Source organism: Sorex araneus, chromosome 4 (assembly GCF_027595985.1).
Source record: "Sorex araneus isolate mSorAra2 chromosome 4, mSorAra2.pri, whole genome shotgun sequence".
Taxonomy (NCBI): domain Eukaryota; kingdom Metazoa; phylum Chordata; class Mammalia; order Eulipotyphla; family Soricidae; genus Sorex; species Sorex araneus.
In genome coordinates, this window is record NC_073305.1 from 54302465 (window position 1) to 54324811 (window position 22347).

Here is a 22347-nt window from a genome sequence, read left to right on the forward strand (position 1 = left end):
TGTAAATTTTAATTTTTATAGTCTGATTTATTTTCTCTGAGCATTTTATTATTTTTTTTTAATGTCCTCCCATTTTACAGATAGGATTATTGTTTAAAAGAAACAATAATCTTTTAGGGACTGGGACTGGAGTGATAGCATAGCAGGTAAGGTGTTTACCTTGCACACGGCCGACCCAGGTTCGATTCCCAGCATCCCATATGGTCCCCCAAGAGTAACTCCTGAGTGCAGAGCCAGGAGTAACCCCTGTGCAACGCCTGATGTGACCCAAAAAGAAAAAAAAATAGGGGCCAAAGAACAGTGCAGTGGGTAAGGCATTTTTATTGCATGTGATCGATCTGAGTTTGATCCTAAACACCCCATATGATCCCTTGAACCCATCAGGAGGGATATCCAAGTGTAGAGCCAGGAGTAAGCCCTGAGTATCACCAAGTGTTGCCAGAAACTAAAAGTAAACATGTATAAAAAGTAATGTAGAGGCTAGGTTGGTAAAAGTTGAGAATAATCAGAGAAAGAATTTGGCTAAGGTGCTTGCTTAACTTGCATGTAGATTTGAGGCAAGGCACTAGATAGTCTCCTGAGCATTACTAGGGGCCACTCCTGAACTGAGCCAGGAATAGTCCTGAGCATCCCTAGATGTGCCCCTCTCCTCCTCCTTCAATACCTTAAAGTATTAGTCCCCCTCTTTAATACTTAAAGAGGTATTAAGAGGAAATGTTCCTAATACATTGGTTCTAAATGGGTATCCATAATGGCCAAAACTAAAACCAGAATCTAATGGGATATCCTTTTGTGGTCAGTGGCATCTGGGGCAGATTTGGGGGGTGGTTGGCCATGGCCATATCTGGTTATACTCAGGGCTTACTCCTGGCTCAGTGCCCAGGGACCACTCTTGGTGGTTCTCAGGACCATATGGGCTGCTGGGAATTGAACCCGAGTTGACCAAGTGCAGGGTAAGAGCCCCTACTCAATATATTATCTCCAGCCTCTTCTCTGTGGCTTTAGATGGTGACCCTGACTACAGTTGGATGCTTTTCTCAGGAAGATCAAATATAATTTATTGGGTTTATTCTTCAAGTCTGTGTTCTCTCTTGATATTTTGCTTTTGCTTGTTTGTCTCTCTTTATTTGTCTATTTCCACTCTGGAGAAACCTGTGTACTCATGGAACACACACTTCCTTTCTCTCCCCTCACATCTTTCTAAATAAGTTTCAATAAAAACTTGCTTCACTCCATATACATATATTTTATTACTGGATTAACACAGTTACTGGGAAAGGGTTTTTCCTCTTAATGGTTAAGATATATAGCTAGGTTATTTAGGGTTTTTTTGGAGGGTGGGCACACCCAGCTCAGGGCATACTCCTTTTTATCTGTTCAGGGATCACTCCTGGCAGTGCTCAGGGCACAAACAGGGTCACTTGCATGCAAGGCAAGCGCCTTATCCCCTGTGCTATCTCACCTTAGATCTTTGAAGAGTTTTTAATGTGCAGTGATCCCTTAAGTGGTTTACTGGAGAAAAAAAAGATTAGTCACTAGAGGGCAGTACTGTGTATAAATAAGTATTTTAGGCTGGAATATTGCATCTGGTTTGTGAAGGAAGATGTCAAAATACACACAAGGAGCAAGAATGCTGTCCTAATGGGTGTGAGAATGACCCATCTGTGTAAGTTTAGATTGACATGAACTCTGATAGTTGAAACACTACACATACTGAGAATTTGAAATAGGTGATAGGCTAACATTGAAAATTAAAGCATGCGACTACAGGCCAGAGAAATCCCCAACATCCCATACGGTCTCCTGAGCCAACCAGGAGTGACTACTGAGCACAGAGCTTGGAGTAATCTATGAGTATTATTGGATATGATCCCCAAACAAGACAAAAAACTGAAGTTAGTACCTATTCTGTAAGCCAAGAGACAGTCTGTGTGACTTCCCCTAAGTTTCACAGCTAATATATAGTAAAACTGAGGTTCAAACCAGGGTCTACTGGCTCTGGCTTCAAAGAACTGTGTTTTGTTTTGTTTTGGGACCACACAGGCAATGCTCAGGGGTTACTCCTGGCTCTGCACTCGGAAGTCATTCCTGGTGGTGCTTGAGGGACTATATAGGATGCTGGGGATGGAACCCAGGTGAGCTATGTGCAAGGCAAGCAAGCATCCCACCCGTTATACTATCTCTCCAGCCCAGGCTTCAAGGTACTTTTTCCATCGCCCAGTGGGTCTGTTTTTCTCATTACTGAAACAGTGTCACTTTCTGTGGCATTCAGGTATGGGGAATCATTTCTGTAGAATTCTTAAACTGAGAAGGGTCTAAAATAGATCTTCTCTGGTACAGTTACAGAGTTTCCTGTATATTATTATTTGATCATTCCTACTCCTACCTATCACCTTTCCTTTTTCCAAATTGACACTCAGGAGACTAGAGAAATATAGTGAGTAAGGCTCTTGCTTTGCTTGCAGCCAACCCAAGTTACATTCCCAGTACCTCATATGTCCCCCGAGCCCTACCAGGAGTGGTTATGAGCACAGAGCTACGAATAAGCCCTGAGCACTGCTGGGTGTGGCCCTAAAATCAAGTTGACATTCAGTTTTTCTGAACAGAATTACTGAGAGCTATTCCGAAAATGAAAAATTTGTGCAGGCCAAATTATGGCAGGGAATTGGAGGCCTGGGATGGGTGTTAGATCTGATTGATAGCTGATTTATACTGTATAACTCAAAAGTAACTTCCCAGGGCCCAAGAGAAAGTGCAGTGGACTGATTTGCTTGCAGATCAGGTTTAATCCCCTGAACATAGCTAGGAGAGACCCCTGAGCACTAAACCAGGCTTGTTTCTGAGCATTACCAGGTCTGGTCCAAAACAAAAAATAACAATGAATTAAAGATAAGCAAAGGCCAGAGAGATGTGCGATAGATAGTACAGGAGATAACGCACCTGGCTCGCATGGGATAGCTTCTAAAATAATTCTAGTTCTATTCACTACTTGCCCCACTTCACCTCTGCATCCACCCCCTCCCCTGGCAACCAGTATAGTCCTCTGAGTATCCATGAGACCCCAGATCTAATGCCTCCTCTCACCTTTTTCAAAATAAAAGCCAGCAATAAAGAGAACTGGCTGGCTAACATTTTCATTTTGGGTCCTGTATAATATGTTGGAAATAACAGTTTCTTGGGGTGGGGGGTGTTGCACACCCAGTGATGCTCAGGGGCTACCCCTGGCTCTGCACTAAGGAATTATTCCTGGCAGTGTTCAGGGAACCATAAAGTATGCTGGGGGTCGAACATGTGTACAAGGCCTTACCTGCTGTACTATTACTCTAGCCTCAAGAATGACATTTTCTAATGTAAGCATGGGTGAACTCAAAATAGGGAATCTTCTCCCAGATAATTGAGAAATGGTAGGCTTGCTTATACTAGGTCAAACAGCAGCACAAAATCACTGATAAAACAGGGTAAATTGGGACTGGAGTAGGTAGGGCTTTTGCCTTGCACTCGGCCGACCCGGATCTGATTCCCAGCATTCCATATGGTCCCCTGAGCATTGTCAGGAGTAATTCCTGAGTGCAAAGCCAGGAGTAACCCCTATGCATCACTGGGTGTGACCCAAAGAGCAAAAAAAAAAGAAAAGAAAAAGAAACAGGCTAAATTATACTAGCACTTTCCACATAGGGGCATTGTGAGACTGCAATTTATGCAATTTTTGATTGCCAAAGAAAGATACACTCATCTTAAGCAATTTCAACCTAATGTACTGGAAAATTGCTTAACAGATTTTTATATTCTATTAGAAACATTTCCATATTGATAAAAGGATACTTCATCTCTTTTTCTGAGCAGCAGATCTTAAAAAAGCAACAGGGACAAATTCTCACCATAGACATTACTGGTGTTGTGGACCGACCAGACTTGTGTACTCATCTATAAAGAGAAGAAATTGCTAAATGCACACCAGTACCTCTTAGGTAACCACAGGTTTTCATTTTGTGGCGAGTTACTGGTCATTTTTCTTTTATGTTCTTAGAGGATGATTCAGAGTCCAGTTTACTTCCCAAGAAAATTGCTATTAAATTACTACTATTAGTGCTGGAAGAATGGCTCAAGGGGCTGGAGCACATGCTTTGCATTCAGGAGGCCCAGATTAGATCTTCACACCACCTGGTCAGTCCTCCAAACACCACTGGTAAGTATCCCTGAACACTGCCTGGTGAGGCCCCAAATCCAAATAAAGAAATTACATCAATTAAGGTTTTTTATATATATATAATTAAAACACACTCTACCAAGGCTTGACTGTCAGTCTGAACAGCTGGGCTGCTCTGCGTGCCACATGTGTTGGCATAATTTATTAACTAGCTCTATCTGAACAGAATGGGAGTGTTTGGAATTGCTGCTGGGCTGCACTTGAGTATCTCCGGAGTACCGGAGGAAGAACACTTCCTTTGTTCTTGGCTTCTATTCATTTGGATTACAAACAGCAGAAACAAGAATTCTCAACACTTGGCCTGGGAGGTAACTCGAAGGGCTGGAGCAATACTTTGCATGCAAGAGACCTGAGTTAATCCCTGGTACTGCCTGGTCTCATGAGCACTGCCAGAAGGGTCCCTCCCCCTTGCTCCCGACCCCAAATTTTCAATATCTACAGAGAAATTCTGCACTGAAGCAAAAGCTCTAAATGAAACCACTTGAGTACAAAATCATCAACTCTACTAGCGTTATATAAATAGAACAGCATCAGTAGGAGGCCCCACAGTCTGTTTCTAGAGCAGATTTTAGGATTGTTCTTAGATAATACTTAGATTCTAGGATAATAGATTCTAGGATTGTTCTTAGAATTCTGGGCAAAAGTCTTCAGTGATGTAGCAGAAAGTATAATAGGTAAAAATAAGAATAATCTCATGATGTCATTTGAGATTTGTTTTACATTCAGATGATATTTTGCTGTTATCATTTATTTGGTTTTTGGATCACACCCACTGTACTCAGGGCTTACTCCTGGCTCTGTGCTCTGGGATTACTCCTGGCAGGGCTCAGTGGACCATATGTGGTGCCAGGGATTAAGCCCAGGTTGGCTGCGCGCAAGATGAGTGCCTTACTCGCTGTACACTCTCCCTGGCCCAGATTATGAATATTTAAAGTAAAATCATTTTGAGTTAGGAGGCAAGGGTGCTTCAGAAGTACCAAACTTTTCAGAAGCTTCAGAATTTCAGTAAATCCATTGCCTGGTCTAGAGCAGCCTCACTAACTTTAACACTATTTTCAATCTAGCCAAACAGTTAAATTATTACATAACCTATATGTGTGTCATCTAAACATTCAGCAACATGTAGTAATAGAGATTGGGGGGGCTTTTGGGGGAGACACACTGGGTTGTGCATAGGGCTTACTCCTGGCCCTGCACTCAGGGATTATTCCTGGTGGGACTTGGGGGACCATAAAGGGTGGTGAGGATCTAACTGGATCAACTGTGTGCAAGGCAAGTGCCTTACCTGCTGTATTATCTCTCTGGCCCCAAGAATATCAATCTTTGTTTCCCTTGCTTGTCCTGTTTGTATGTGTAGCAGTCAAGGTACTGCACTTATTTTAGGTGCCACATCTGGTGAAGCTCCGGAGCAGCTTTCAGTACAGTGCTGGGGGATACCCCCAGTGGTGCGAGGGGCCACGTGGTGCTGGGGATTAAACCTGGGATTCCCACATCCTTTGAGCTACCTCCCTTAACCTAAGGTTCTACATTTATTGTTTCATTAGATTTATCCAGCCTGAGGCTGGAAGCAAAGCTAACTTGATTCACATCAGTTTTGCCCTAGGGAGGTTTCCTTATCCCACCCCATCCCCTCAAATCCCCCATTCTGCATGGGTTCAAAAACTAATGGATAGGGCCGGGGACGTGGCTAAGTGGCAGAGTTTCTGCCTTGCATGCATAAGGCCTTGCGTTCAATCCCCAGCACTGCAAAGAAACACACCAAAGCACAATGGATATTGGAGCTGTTGTAGGGTGTGTATGTGGAAGGAGGCAGTCAGGTAAAGACAAGATGTTGGGAAGAGTGTCAGAGTAAGAGTTTGGGGTTCAGGTACGGTGTGGATGGAATGTGGGGCTGAGAAAATGAATGCAAAATTCCCTGGCTCTGAGGATAAGGTTCAATGGACCGGGTAGAATGGGACTGTGAGGGCCTGAATGAGTCTGAGGGATCCTGTTTGAGATTTTGGGAATAAAGACTTTGGGTTGAGCTAGTTGACCTAGACCAACAGTCGGTTTTTAGGTTTCCCAGATCTAAGAGCATGAGCCCGAAGGTTCTGGGATCCAAGAATCCAATTCTGAGAGCCTAAGTCTTACGTTCTTGGGTCTCAAGAACCAGACACAAAAGTCCCATAAGGGGCTGGAGCGACAGCACACCGGGTAGGGTATTTGCCTTGCGTGGGGTCAACTCCAGTTCGATTCCCAGCATCCCATATGGTCCCCTGAGCACCGCCAGGCGTAACCCCTGTGCATCGAGGGATTGAGGGGTGTGACCCAAAAAGAAAAAAAAAAGCCCAAAACTAAAAAACAAAAGTCCCATAAAACAAAAATAATATGAAGGGCTTGTTTGTGGAGTCTTTGGATACACAGGATGTGACTGGGGTCCATCTTGAAAGTTTAAGGATCTTGGGCTCTTGGCCTGGGTAGGAAAGGTCCAATTGTAAGAGATTTTAAGTCTAGAGTTCAGGGCAATAGAAGTGGGTGGGCACTTGCCTTGCAGGAGGCCGACCTGGGTTCAATCCTGAGTATCCTACATGGTCCTCCAAGCCCATCAAGAGTGATCCCTGAACGCAGAGCCAAGGGTAAATCCTGAGCAGAGCTGGGTGTGGCCCCAAACAAAATAAACGAACCTGACAGGTCCCGACTGGTTCTGACAGGAAGTCTGACATGTCCTGCTTCCAAGGCCTTCCTGGAAAGACTTGGGGAATTTCTGGGCCAGAGGGTTCCTGGATCACAGGGCAGGGCAACGTGGGGCCTTCGGACCCGAACATCTCTGGAGTGGAGGTCTTGGCACCAAACGTTCCGGGGCCTGAGGCGAGTTCTAAGGGTACCGGGTAGGCGGTGCGAGCGGGAGGAGCTCAGAGGCGCGGGTCCGAGGCAGAAGCGCGGGCGGCATTTGGCGCTAGGACCCGGCGGGAGGCGGTGACGCGCCGGGAAGCCCCAGCCGACCGTGACGCCAGAGCTGACGGCGGCGCTAGGACCCCGCGGGCCGGGCGGGCGGGCGGCGGCGGCGCGTGGGGCGGCGCGTGTTGACAGCGGCGGCGGCGGCGGAGCCGGGCGGGCGGCGGGAGTCGGCGCCTCTGGTTCCTGCCCCTGGTCCCGCGGCGGCGGCGGACGGGAGCCCCGGGATGGCCTTCATGGAGAAGCCCCCGGCCGGCAAGGTGCTTCTGGACGACACGGTGCCGCTGACAGCAGCCATCGAGGCGAGCCAGACTCTGCAGTCGCACACGGTGCGCGGCCCGCGGGGCGGGCGGACGGCGCGGGGTGGCCGCGAGCCGGGCGGGCGGGCGGGCAGGGTCGCCGGGGCGGGCACCCGGGCCGGGGGTCGGCGTCGCACCGGGGAGGGCTCCGGGCTCCCGGGAAGGACCAGGCTGAAGCCGCGGTCGGGGAGGGTCCGGGCGGCCGGCGCGCCTCCCCTCCCCAGGGCCCAGGCGGGGTGGGGGCGCGGCGGGGCCCCCCGGCCCCGGAAGGGACCCCTGCTGGGGGAGTTGTTGCATTCCCGGGCCCACCTTGGGCCGGCGGAGGATGGAGACCACTCCGGAGCGCCCCTCGCACTTCTTCCCCGCGGGGCCGCCGAGTTTCCCTCCTCGCAGCCGAGGCGGAGCGGGTGCCGGGGCGCAGCGCGGATGACAGGCGCCTGCGTGTGCCGGCGTGGCGGGTGGCGGGTGGCGGGCGCGGGGGTCTGCGGCCCGGGGCGGGCGCGGCGGGGCCCTGCGGAGGCAGGTGTGCGTGTGCGCGCCCGCCCGCCCGCCCTCCAACCTGCTCGCCAGTCCGAGAGTCCGTGGGAGTTTTTAAGATCCGCGGGAGTCGCCTTAAGGAGTAATAGATCTTCATCGTAAACACCGTCTCTGTTACATTTTTGTAACAGACTCAAATGTAACCTAGACTCACTTTCATAGGGCTTTAAAACCTGGCTTGCTTTTATTTGCCCCTACCTCTTTTTTTTTTTTTTACGTATGCTATCTATTATGATTTACTACTAATAAATCAAGGAACCAGAAAAACACAATAAAGATAGCTGCCAGCCAGTGGGCACTTTGGGCAGTCACGTATGTGGGGGGTGGGGTAGGGGTGAGAGTGATTCCTTAAATTGTAATGTTTCCTTAGGTCACCACATCAGACTCTGGCTGAGAGGCTCATTTGTGGACCATCGCTGTGTGTTTTAGGGTTCATCATCTGGAGGCTAATGCCCTACAATAGCCCTCTGTTTCTCTTTTTGTTCTAGCTGTTCTGACGACTTCAAAGAAGCCTTTTATTCTGTTGGATTCAAGTGGGACTTTTTTGAACCTCAGTTTCCTTTTCCTGCACGCAGGCATTGTAGGTTGGATTGTTCAAAGGTTTCATTTTCTGCCGGGAAAATGATGATTTTTTTAAAGTGCATTTTATTTCGTGGTGCCTACTCCTCCGCCCCTTTTAAGACTTATGAGAAAGCGCTGCTAACACCACCACAATTTGTTAGACCCTCTTTAGTTTGTGCCTAATGAAGTATGGATTAAGAGTTGAAATTTACTGCCAGAAGTCAGGAATAAATTGTAGTAAACTAGATTCTTGCCATGTCTATTGTCAAGAATTGCGACCTTCTCGGGGAGTAGGTTTGACTTTTAGTAGATTTTGTACTATAGTAAGTAGAGAGACATTTATGGATGCACACATACCACTTCTTTAAGGTATTCACCTCTACCTTGACTGAGTTATTTTTACTGCCTAATTGCCTCTTTAGTTCCCTTCAGGTTCTCCTCACCTTTTAGTTTTCTCTCTCTAAGACTGTGTGAGAGAGAGATCCTTCTTGTTTCTTCTATCAGTCCCTGATATCTGATGGCATTCATGTTTGTTGAATGACTAAATGAATGACTGAAAATCTTACTGTGCTCTTCTGTTTGCTTAAAATGGTAGTGGGGAAAACTGGAACAACATGGCATTTGAGGTCAGTGCTTCAGCAAAGTTGTCAAAGATGTCAGGATTCCATTTTTCCATTTCTACTGCTGAGTTTTCTAAAAAGAAAATAAAGTAAAATAATATAGAGTAGAGAATGTTAGTTCTACAATGATGGCTGAACACAATGGACTGTGACTCACAGGCAATTCATAGAGACAGATGTGGTCCAGTAAAAAAAAAAAAAGTAGCATTGTGTTGCATAATTTTTGACTGTTCTATGTTTTTTTAGTTTTAATGGTGAAGTCTGAGACTAAGAAATGTTGCATCAGCCGTGAACTTGATTGAGAAAATCATGTGCTGATACAAACTTTTTGGACCCTTAGTGCCTTTCCACAATTTCCTTTAAAATAGGAACTGTAAGACAGGAATTGAGTTAAAGGACTGGTATCCATGCTTTGCATGCCAGAGCTGCAAGTTTGATTCCTGGCACCACATGATCTCCATGCTCCATTGACAGCAACCCCCTAAGCTCTGCCAGTGTGGTTCCACTCCCCCAAGTAAAGTAGTTGTTAAGGGTAGTCTTTAGAAGAAAAGAGCATTGTTTCTTAGGGATGGTGGAAGATGGTTTTCTAACTTGTTGGCTGAATGCAGATGATACTCCAAAGGTTAGAGGTCCCTATCTTTCCTTCTAAATGCCAAATCTCTCGGAAGTTGCTCCTTGGCTCTTGGAAGAAATATTCACAGAGAGCATATAACTATACCTCACATCATTGGCACAGTTTTAAATTGTATATTCATGAATAGTCTGTGCATTCTGATATTGCATCAAATAGTCTAGCAGTAAATGATTTTTAGTAATACTGGTATGCATTTTTTTTTTTTTTTTTTTTTTTTTTTTTTTTGCTTTTTGGGTCACACCCAGCGATGCTCAGGGGTTACTCCTGGCTTTGCACTCAGGAACTACTCCTGGCGGTGCTTGGGGGACCATATGGGATGCCGGGGATCGAACCCGGGTCGGCCGCGTGCAAGGCAAACGCCCTACCCGCTGTGCTATCGCTCCGGCCCCACTGGTATGCATTTTTAAGAAGCTTCACATAATGGGCACAACCCATTCTTTTTTACAAAATAAAAATTTGACATATGGGGCTGGAACGATAGTACAATGGATAGGATGCTTACCTTGCATGAGACTGACCCAGGTTCAATCCTGGCATACCATGTGATCCCCAAAACCCACCAGGAGTAATTCATAAGTGTAGGCCAGGCGTAAACCCTGAGCCCAGCCAGGTATGTCTCAAACCCCTCCAAAAAATCTGGTATAAGTGCTAGAGAGATAGTATAACAGATTAAGGTACTTGCCTTGCATATAGTCAACCTGGATTTGACCCCTAGCACATATGATCCTCAAACTCTGCCAGGAGTGATTCCTGAGCTCCTAGTACCAAGCTCCAAGCACTGCTGTCAGGTGTACCTTCTCTCCCCTCTCCCCCCCTCCCCAAGAAAATCTGGCATAAGATCTGCAGTGCAAATCTGGAGAGATGGTACAGCAGGTAGGACACTTGCCTTGCACATGGTTGACCTGGGTTTCAATCCCCAGCATCCCATATGGTCCTACGGGCACCTCTAGGCATAATTCTGAGTGCATAGCCAGAAGTAACCCCTGACCATGGTCGGGTGTGGCCCCCCAAAACAAACAAAAATCTACTGTTATTGGCTTGCTCTTTTATTTATTTATTTATTTATTTTTTTGCTTTTTGGGTCACACCCAGCGATGCTCAGGGGTTACTCCTGGCTTTGCACTCAGGAATTACTCCTGGCGGTGCATGGGATGCCGGGGATCGAACCCGGGTGGGCTGCATGCAAGGCAAATGCCCTACCCGCTGTGCTATCGCTCCGGCCCCTGGCTTGCTCTTTCAACCCTGTCTTCTCCCTTGAACACGTATCATGCTTTCTCAAGTTTGTGTTCTCCCTTGAACACTTATCTTTGCTTACTTGCTTTTTTCATTCTGTAGAAGCCAGAGTTGAAGAATGCATTTAACTCTCTTCCCCAACATCTAAGTTTTGATCTTACTTCATTAAAGAAAAAAATATGCTTCATAAAGCAAACAAACAAACAGCTCTGTGCTCAGGGAGCACTCCTGATGAGCTCAGGAAACCATACGGGGTTCCCAGGAAGGAATCCAGTTGGCTGTGTAAGCAAGCTCCTTTCCCATTGTGCTATGTCCTGGCCCCCATAAATAAATTTACTTCTGCCCATAGTTCTTGTTACTTATCAGCTTGTTGACCGTGGGAAACAGGATTTATTGGGAATATTGTAAATTGTACATAATTTATAGTTTATGGACTTGTAAGGGGCAAGTTTTGTGGATTAGAAGGATAAAGGAAACACAAGAAAGGTATATTTGGATGCAGAAGTGGTGATTGCATATCTGACTAAGATTTGAAGACTTTATTTTCACTTGCATGGAGTATGGTGAATTTAGCTTCAGGAAATATGCTAGTCTTCTGCTACAAGGAAATGAAGCTTCCATAAAATTAGATATGGTGTTTTTGTTTGTTTGTTTGTTTGCTTGCTTTTTGGGTCATACCTGACGATGCACAGGGGTTACTCCTGGCTCTGCACTCAGCAATCTCTTCTGGCAGTGCTCAGGAGACTATATGGGATGCTGGGAATCAACCTGGGTCTGCCCTGTGCAAGGCAAACACCCTCCCCACTGTGCTATCTCTCCAACCCAGATATGGTGTTTTTTAGGAAGAGGATGCTTTAGGCATGGGGTAGGAGGAAGATAAGAATATTCCAAACAAAAGTCAGTCTGGTAAAAAGATGCACAAGTAAATTGTGAGAAATTTTTGGAGAACTAAAAAAAAAAAAGACAAGGGGAATGAAAGACTGGGATTAAATGAAGGAGAAAATGTTTAAAATCAAAGACCTGACAAAACTTGTTTACCTCTATGTAATAGGAACTGGGGAACACTGACAGGTTTGTGAGGTGGTTGTTATCAAACTATTTACTCAGACCTGTTTACTCAGCACTTGGCTCATTTTACCTTTGAGGAAATAACCTCAATAATTTTAGGGATATTCGAGGCATATGAGAATTTTTAAAATCTGGGTATAGGAGATAAGGATCTTACTTGCCTTACATGTGGCTTCATTGGCCATAACCCTGGTTTGAATCCCTGGCACCACATATGGTCTCCTGAACACCACCATGGGTCACTCCAGAGCACAGAGACAAAACAAGCCCCTTAGCACTGGGTGTGGCCCCCATCTCAAAAAAAAAAAAAAAAAGGTTTGGGGCTGGAGTGATAGCACAACCCAGCCAACCCGGGTTCAATTCCCAGCATCCTATATGGTCCCCCAAGCACTGCCAGGAGTAGTTCCTGAGTGCGGAGCCAGGAGTAACCCCTGAGCATCGCCGGTTGTGACCCAAAAAGCAAAAGCAAAAAAAAAAAAAAAAGTTTGTGGAAAGGATATCACATGTCAAAACCTTTTCTGAAAATGGAACTTTCCTTGAATCTATGGGTTTTACAAGCTGCATCCCAGCGAGGCTTATTTACTCCACCAGGATTTTTTTATTCAACAAAAACTTCAAGTGCCAGGGCTGGAGCACAGTGGGTAGGGCGTGTTTGCCTTGCACTCGACCAACCCGGGTTCGATTCCCAGCATCCCATATGGTCCCCCGAGCACCGCCAGGAGTAATTTCTGAGTGCATGAGCCAGGAGTAACCCCTGTGCATTTGGGTGTGACCCAAAAAGCAAAAAAAACATTGAGTGCCTACTGTGTGCCAGGCAGGCTGGAGATGAAGAGTGTTGGACAGCTCCTGCTTACATGGAACTTTTGTTCTTTGATTTCTAAGCTCCTTCGTTTTCCATATTGACTTGGTATATACAAGCCAATAAGAATCCTTAACTCTCATAATGCAGATGATTTTGAGATCATATTGTGACTTGACTTACTAAACTTTAGTTTCTTAATTTGTAAACTTTGAAAAAAATAGTCTTTGGGGGCCATTGCAGAGCTGGAGAGTTAGATAGTAAAACTGGTAGGATGCTTGCCTTGCATGCAGCTTGATTCTGGCAACCCCGTCTCCTAAGCCGCTTCAGGAGTGATTCCCCTGTGGCCCCCAAGCGAAAATACCTTTTAAACAAATCATAAGAATATCTATATAAATATAATGCCAATTTAGGAGACGTCATCAGAGCCTGAGCCTGATATTTTATTTATTTTTTGGTGGTGAGGGGAGAACACCTGGCAATGCTCAGGGCGTATTGCTGGCCCTGCACTCCAGGATAACTCCTGGTGGTGCTCTGGGGACCATATGGGGTGCTGGGGATCAAATCCGGGTCAACTGCATGCAAAACAAACTCCTTACCCGATGTACTGTTTGGTCCAACCCTTGAGTTTGACATTTCAACTGATCCAAAGCTCAGTCTCAGAATCTATCTGGGCTGCCTTTTCAGTTTCTATTTGAATGCCTGTGCAGAATTCCAAGTAACATTCACTGTCACTGTCACTGTCATCCCGTTGCTCATCGATTTGCTCAAGCGGACACTAGTAACATCTCCATTGTGAGACTTGTTACTGTTTTTGGCATATCGAATACAGCATGGGGAGCTTTCCAGGCTCTGCCGTGTGGGCAGGATACTCTCAGTAGCTTGCTGGGCTCTCCGAGAGGGGCGGAGGAATTGAACCCAAGTTGGCTGAGTGCAAGGCGAATGCCCTACCCGCTGCACTATCGCACCAGCCCCCAAGTAACAGTGCATACTTAAATTTTCTTTGAAAGTTTTTTTTTTTCTTGCTTTTTGGGTCATACCCAGCGATGCTCAGGGGTTACTCCTGGCTCTGCATTCAGGAATTACTCCTGGCAGTGCTATGCTGGGAATAGAACCTGGGTCGGCCACATGCAAGCAAACGCCCTACCTGCTGTGCTATTGCTCCAGCCCCTCTTTGAAGGTTTTTTCATGAACAAATGCAGACAGTATATGAGCTCATGTGAAGTCCTTCCACACTTTATAATGAGGGTATAAATACTGGGAATCTAATTTACCATCTACTTGATGTAATATATGTGTTTTCCTTTACTTGATCTTGAAACCTATGATGGTAGAGTCAGAACTCAAAGATTGGAAGCTTTTATTTATTTATTTCTTTTGGATTTGAGGCCATGACCGGCCATGCTCAGGGTTTATTCCTGGTTCTGCACTCTCCGGCAACCTTATGTAGTGCCTGGGCTCAAACCTGTGTCATCTGCAAGGCTAGTATCTTACTTGCTGTGTACTATCTCTCCAGTCCTGAGTTGGAGGCTTTTAGGAACTGGTAATTAATTTAGAGATTGTAAGTTAATCTCTTCCTATTTGATCTCTCTCTCTCTCTCTCTCTCTCTCTCTCTCTCTCTCTCTGCAATCAGATTCAGGATCTACTGATTCTTAATCATCATAACTTCTTTTGAGGATTATCCCACTAGAAAGTTTTCTTGTCTTAGGAATGCAGATATCTGGATACAGTTCCTGGGAGGCTGCCGTAGGATTCTGAGCCAAAGCTTATTTTACGTGAAGCAATATTTATGTGCTTTGCTCCCCAGGGAAATAATGGAAATAGCTGCATGTGTACCTAGCTTCCGTACAGATTGTGATTTTAAGATTGTTCAAAATATAGATGATTCTGAGAGTCAAAATGGTTTCACTTGGGCCATGTAAAACATACCCTCTGTTTTCCACTGCAGGTAGCTAATGGTTCCTTTCAAGCTGCTAGATGTTTCTGGACAGCTTGGCATGAAATGAACCTTCTCTATGTTCCAGTTTCTGGTACCCTGAAAATGAAGGCACTGGAGCTAAACATTGTTTTAAAGCTTTTTTTTTTTTCCTTCTTACTACTCTGCTGGGGAGTGAACCCAGGCAAGGCAGTTCTTCCAGTTAGCCACATCCAAGGCCTCTGTTTTAAAACTCTGAACTTCTTAAGTTGTTTTGGGGTGTTGTAGAAGGACTCCCACCCAATGTATTTTCTTTTAACCAGATTGCTTTAATTGGGGGTTTTGTGAGTAATGCACACACTTTCAGGTCTGGTGGCAGAGTTCAGGTGTTCCTCCTTGCCAGAGGAGCTGACAGGAACTCTGTTTTCAATTCGAGGCTTTTTCTGTCTCTCTTTCTTCTCTTCCCTTCATTGCTGCTGCTGTGTTTGGGCTTGCCGACTCTCAGCTCTGGTGCTGATGCACTTAGCTGTGGTGCTCACCGCATTTGCAAGTCAAACTGTGGTGCTCCCACATTCAGTTGCATTGCTTGCTGAGGGTTGTACTTATTTAGCTGTGGCGCATGCCCATTTGCTGCTGGTGGTTCATGCCCCTTTACTTGTGGTGCTTACACACAGCTGGCTGTGATGCAGCTGGAATTTGTGCATCATGTTGGGAATCACAGCAGAGCTCAAACAGCAGAATAGTACTCAGTGCCCTTGGTAGCACTAGGGATCAAACTTAGGACCATAAGTGTATATGGTAGGCTTTCTAAGCCACTGAGCTGTTACTCGGGCCCCAATTTGAAACTTTGGACCAAAGACTAAGAGACAGACACATTATCAGGGTTAAATACATAGACCTCAAGAGAGAAAGAGTTTGTATAGATTGACCAGTCTATGCTGACTACCAAATTTGGGATGAGTCTTAGCCATTTGTAACTGAATATTGAGATGGCAAAAGTTTCTTCCTGCTTACTAAAAGCATGATTGAAAGCGAAAGGGAATTTTATGTTATTGTTGTCTTCAGATAATCAGTTACTTGAAGAGGGCACTCCTGTTTATTTTGTTTGGATTTGGTTCTGGGGCCACACCAAGTGGTGCTCAGGGCTCACTTCTGACTCTGTGCTTAGGAATCACTCCTAGTGGGCATTTGGGGGAACCATATGGATTGCCGGGGATTGAACCCAGGTCAGCCTTGTGTAAAGCAAGCTCCCTACCTGCTGTGCTAAGGGCACTTCTATACTTAAGGACATAATGTTTGGCATGGGAGAGCTAGTGCAGGGCATTAAGTTGCTCACAGACCCCAGGTCAGTCCCCACACTGCATGGGGATCATTGCTGATCATTGCTGGGGGTGACCCCCAAGCTTCACGGGGAGTGACTTCTGAGTATCAATCTGGAAATAGCCCCCGAGTACCCTGGATGTGGCCTTAACTCCTCTTCTTCTCAAAAACAAAAACAACCATGATATACTTTGGGGAGTCCAGTGCAGAGTAACAGGAGATATTCTGAAAAGTTGTTATTTTGGTTCTTTCTGGTAACAGTTTTATATAAATTCACATACCATTCATATTAGGATATGCTCAGTAGCTTTTGGTATAGTCCGAGAGTTGTGTGTCTTTCACCATAGTGATTTTAGATCATTTTTATTGTCCTGAAAAGCAGCCCTGAGCCCCTTAGTATCACTGTGGAAAAGCTTCATAACATTGCAAGATGTTGAGGTCAGGTCCTGTCATACCCCCTAACCCCCCTTCTCTTTGTTGATATTGCTGTGATGACTGGGAGTGGCACACAAGTTGTGGTTGTGGTGCTCTGACATTTAGTCGTGCTGCTTGCTGGGAGTCACGCCCTGTATTTAGTTGGGTGCTTACATATACCCCACTATGTAGCAAAGCTGGAAATGAAGTGCAGCATCTGGGCTACCAGGCTCACACTCTGCTTGTGTAGCCATGCTGGGGTGTGAATGCATGGCTTCACACCTGCCAGGAAGGTGTTGGTGTGTTTCCTCCTATTTTTCTCTTTGTGGTACAGGGGATCAAACCTAGGGCCTACTACATTCAAACTATGTGCTCGACTATTGATCCACATTCCAAACCCCAGTGTAGATTCTTCTTTGTGGGGGAGGGGAGGCACATCTAGCAATGCTTCCTCCTGGCTCTGTGCTCAGGAGTCACTCCTGGAGGGGCCGAGGGGACCTACAGGGTGCTGGGGATTGAACTCGGGGCTGCTGCGTGCAAGGCAAGCCCCTTACACTGTACTATTTCTCTGATTCCCAGGTAGATTCTTAAGCTTGTGTTCTTTAACTCTTTGGGTCTAATTCCATTAGGGGCTCATCAGAGGGACAATTCTTCATAAATGCTCATAATTCTCTTTCTGTAACTTCTCAGAACCTTGCCCTCCTGAAACCTGCTCATCCGCTGTGGCTGTTAGGGTAAAAATCACCGTTGGAAATTTGGGAGAAGTTCTTCACTTAGTGAGATCCCCATCTGAAACATCAGTGCTGTGTGCTGTGTAGAGAACCCTGTGTTTCGAGCAGTAGGTGAATTGCACCCTGTCTGGTGAGGATGGAAGTGCTGTGGGTTCAGCGTGCCGGCCGCATCTGGGCTGTGTGCCTCGATGGTTTCTTAGACAGAGTGGCCCGGGGGATGGGAAGTGGCCCTGTGCCAAGAAGTAGGGCGCTTAGCCACCACGCTTCCTGCATCTCCTAACACCTCTGTGGATGAAATCTAAACCAGGCTGCCGGCATTTCTTTGACGTGGCTCATCCCAAACAGGTCATTTGACCTTATTAACTCAACTGAGATTTTTTTTTTTTTCAATGGCAGGGAAGGGAGTATTGGTGAGGGAAAACCCTGAGTCCCATCTGAGCAGCGCCTTGGAAGCAGGAAGGGAAAGCAGTGTGGTTCCTTAGGGCCTTCCCCTTCGAGGTGGCCTTCCCCAGCAGGGACTGTTAGACTGCAGGAGACTGCAGCTGGCCTCTGGCCAGCACGGCAGCCCCCACTGACCCAGCAGAGCTCCAGGCCTGGCTGGGTGGCACCATGCCAGGCCTTAGTCTGCATGTGACCTTGTGGCTCAGCATGTTCATCAGCTGCCTCCTCCACCCCTGTTCCTTTCTGGGGGTGTTTCCTCAAGCTCGGGCTGCGAGGGCCGGTGTGGATGGTCCCAGGGACTCAGCTGACTCAAGATCCCAGGAACTCCCCAGGGATTGAGGGGGGAAGTGGGCGTGGGCGTGGGGTCACATATCTGTCTTTGCCCACTCCTTACATGCCTTGGGCCATGTGGAAAGTTTACCCTGCCTCCGTTTATTCTTTCTCTCGGAGCATTCTTTTCCTTTTCAATGCTGGGACCCAGATGCAAAGCATCTCTGGCTGGAGCACTTTCTACACTGAATCTAGCCTGTTAGGTCTGTGTATATCGTTCTTGCAATTCAGTTCAAACTTGTACAGATCCTGGTCTGCAGATACAAAGTCCTTGGTAAGTATTTGTCAAAGAAGTGAATTCGTTGAATGAATCCAGTTCATTAGAAAGTCACTGTTCCCTTGGACTGCTGCCTACTGCCAAACTGGACATGATTTTCACTCTTTTGCTTGTGTGTAATTGTTTTGTTTTTGCTTTTTGTTTTTGTTTTTTGGTTTGTTTGTTTTCTGACATGCCTGCTATGCTAAGGGCTCAGAGCTTACTCCTAGCTCTTGAACCTGAAATCACTCCTGTGGGGCTCAGGACACAATGTGGAGTGCCAGAGAGTAAACCTGGGTCAGCTGTATGCAAGTGCCCTACTCACTGTACTAACTCTGCAGCCCTGGTTTTCACCTTTTGTTGTTTTGTTTTTGAGGCACACAGATGATGTTTAGGGAACACCCTTGGGACCACGTGGTGCTGGAGACTGACATGCGTTCAGCCTACTGAGATAGAATTTTCTTCTCTCTGAGCATCCCATTCAGCTAATTTGTCCTAAATGGACATTTTACACCCCTGTTACTCCTTATCCTGTTACTCCTTGCCCTGTTTTCTGCTTATCCTCCTTTTCTAACACAGGTAAACCTATAAAAAACCTGGATTGGCGGGATTTTTTGGGAAATAACCTAGTGGTGCTCCAGAGACCATGAGGTGCTGGGGATTGAATCAGGGTTAGCTGCGAGTAAGGTAAGCAGAGATTAACTGCATCAGCCCCTCTACTCACTCACTCTCTCTCTCCTGTCCCCAGAAACACATCCTGAAGGTAGGTTGGGGGGATGGCAGTGCAGCCAGAGAGGTAGGTGAGCGGACCATGGGCTCAGCCACTGACCTGGCAGGTGGGTTTCCAGAATAGGGCCAGAAGAGCAGCGGCCCCTGACAGAGGTCCATTTTAGCTCTTCACAGTGAAATTCCAACATCCATCCATGCGCACCCATTTGACCACTGGCTGAGGGGTAAAAAGTGAAATAGAAAGGTCTGTGCTTTGTTCATTTCCCTGCCACTTCCGTTGACAAGTGACCGTGCATGTTCGGTGGGGGTGAAGAACAACACTGGGCTTCCTGAGAAAGGCGCATAGATTCCGCAGGGTCCAGCTGACTTCCGTTGCCCTCAGTGGAGCTGTGCATTAATGGGAGTGTGGGTGTGAATGCAGAGCACGCTAAGAAGCAGTTTCTACTGCGGCAGAATAAGCTCTCATGAAGCCTTCCATGTGCCAGGCACGGGGCTGTATAGTTAGACAAAAAGATGAATGAGGGACCAGAAAGATAGTACAGGGGGTAAGGCACTTGCCTTGCATGTGGCTGGCACTGTTTAAGGTCCCCCAGTACTGGCAGGATGATGACTGAGCATAGACCCAGGAGCAATCCCTGAGCCCAGCTGGGTGGGGCCCAACCCTCTCCACGGCTCCTACCAAAAAGATGAATGATTCAGGCAGCTTCCATCCTGACAGGGGTGGCAGCTGGAGAAACAGAAGATGGGGGAAGATACTGGAAGTGCTATTGTGTCTGGGAGAGGGCTGCATGGAGGAAGCAGAGCTGCTCCACCAGGGACTGCCTGGAGGGGAGGGTGGATCTGTTCAGTGCTCTGCGTTCCCCAGGGTTTTTCCTAGTTTTAGGGCCACACCTTCTAGCACCATATAGGACCCTGAACCTGGGACTACACATCTAGATTATACTATCCAGTCCTCTGAGCCATCTCCCCGACCCCCGCCCCAGCTTAACAAAACCAAACCAAACCCCATGAATTCCTTTCAAAAAAATATTGAGGGGGCCAGACCTTCAACAGAGAAGAGGCCAGGCAGTCTGGTGAGCAACGCGGCCGGAGAAATGCTCCGGACCCGAATCCGGGCCAACAACACCAGGGATCCAGACGGAGGAGGTACAGCTGGCACACCTTCTCCGGATGGAGCCCTGGCGACACTGAGAAGCAACTAACACGGCTCCGGGTTGCGGGACTGGAACACATCTGAGCCGCGTGGCCGCTAACTCGGCCTCGCGACCTTTTCTAAAAGCTGAAAACATACAATCTTTTAATGACAAACCAATTATCAAATGCTTCCTTAGTAGGGCTGTCTTCCTTGGGGGGAAACTCCAACAACAATAGTGAGTATTGTTTTGCAATATGGAATGTAATCAAGGTAGAGAGAAAATGAAGTGAAATTCATCAGTTATACAGTTGGAGGGGGCTGTGGCGGGGGGTATACTGGGGAATTTGGTGGTGGAATATGGGCACTGGTGAAGGGATGGTGTTTGAATATTGTATAACTGAGACATAAACCTGAAAACTTTGTAACTTTCCACATGGTGATATAATAAAAATTTAAAAAAATAAATATTGAGGGGGCCAGAGGGATAGTACAGCAGGTAAGGCTCTTGCCTTGCAGGCGGCTCACCAGGGTTCAATCCTTGGCACCCCATATGGTCCCCCGGACACTGCCAGGAATGATCCCCAAGTGCAGAGCCAGGAATAACCCCTGAGCATCACTGGGTATAGCCCAGACACAAACAAACAAAACCCATAAGAATGGTGTACTGGGGGCCAGAGAGATAATGTAGCGTTAGGGGTTAACGGTGCTTGCCTTGCATACAGTGAACCTGGGCTTACTTCCTGGCACCCTGTATGGTCCCCCAAACCTACCAGGAGTGATCCCAAAGCATAGACACAGAGCTAGGAGTAAGCTCTGAGCATTGCTAGATGTGCTCCCCCCACCCCACATGCAATAGTGAACTGTACAAATCTTCTCTGGGGGTGATTTTTTTTTTTTTTTCAGTTTTGGGTCACATTCAGCAGTGCCCAGGGCTTAGTCCTGTCTCTGTGCTCAGGGATCTTTCTGTCAGTGCTGAGAGCATCTAGGTAGGGTGTCAGGGATCTCAGTGGAATCTACCTTGAGCAAGGCGAGCATCTTATCTCTGTGCTATCTCTCTGGATCTGGAAGTGATTTTATTTTATTTTTTATTTTTTAATTATTATTTTTTAAAGTTACAAAGTTCTCAGGTTTATTTCTCAGTTATACAATATTCAAACACTATCCCTTCACCAGTGCCCATATTCCACCACCAAAATCCCCAGTATACCCCCTGCCCCCGCTGCCCACCTCCAACTATATAACTGATGAATTTCACTTTATTTTCTCTTTACCTTGATTACGTTCCATATTTTAACACAAAACTCACTATTGTTGGAGTTTCCCCCCAAGAAAGACAGCCCTACTATGGAAGCATTTGATAATTAGTTTTGCATTGAAAGATTGTATGTTTTCAGTTTTTAGAAAAGGTCGTGTGGCCGCGTTAGCCGGGGCCACTTGAAGGCTGGGCTGGCGCCGCCCCACTCCAGTGCCCCCCTGTGGTTCGGATGTGTCCCAGTCCCGCATCCTGGAGCCGTGTTAGTTGCTGCTCAGTGTTGCCAGGGCTCCATCTGGAGAAGGTGTGGTGGCTGCACCTCCTCCGTCTGGATCCCCGGTGTTGCTGGCCCGGTTTCGTGTCTGGAGCATTGTCCGGCCACAGTTGCTCACCAAAACGCCTGGCTTCTTCTCTGGAAGTGATTTTATTTTAAATTTTTACTTTTTGATTGATTTGGGGGCCGTACCCAGAGGTGTTCAAGGGTTACTTCTTGATCTGTGCTGGGGATGTCACACCCAGTAGTACTTGGGGGACCATGTGAACTCGGGAATCAAACCAGATCTCCTGCAATAAAGCATGCACTCAGCCTGTCGACTATCTCTCCAGAGACATTGTGGTTTTTGAGATATAAGGGATGGTAACATTTATGATAAAATGTATGCAACTTAAGGCATTGATAAAGAGCATCTCCAGACCTTTTGCAAAGATGATCATGTTTATGATTTTCACTTTTATTCCTCACTAGTTTTTATTTCACTACTGAAATTTCTTGAGTCTCTGTATAAATTTCTTGAGTCCACTGTGGGTGCAAATGAAGTCACGTACGAGTAATAACAGCATCAGTTAAAACTATGTATTGGCCTAAACCATCATAAACCAACTGCCTTGTGAATATTCACCCTTGCCCACCATCCTTCCTGCACATCCCTGT

General features: G+C 46.6%; 1 protein-coding gene across 20 annotated transcripts in view; it reads left to right on the forward strand.

Annotated features, from left to right (window-relative positions):
• Window positions 1-7252: 7252 nt before the first annotated feature.
• The window catches only part of PXK (PX domain containing serine/threonine kinase like), a 96384-nt gene continuing 81289 nt past the window's right edge, over window positions 7253-22347 (forward strand). For all 20 annotated transcript variants that reach the window (XR_008629718.1, XR_008629719.1, XR_008629720.1 and 17 more), the window contains exon 1: window positions 7253-7470. Coding sequence is in view for 16 of the 20 variants with exons in the window: in XM_055134287.1 (XP_054990262.1) it covers window positions 7369-7470 (102 nt within the window). In the remaining 4 variants the exon portion in view is untranslated. The remainder of the gene's footprint in view (window positions 7471-22347) is intronic.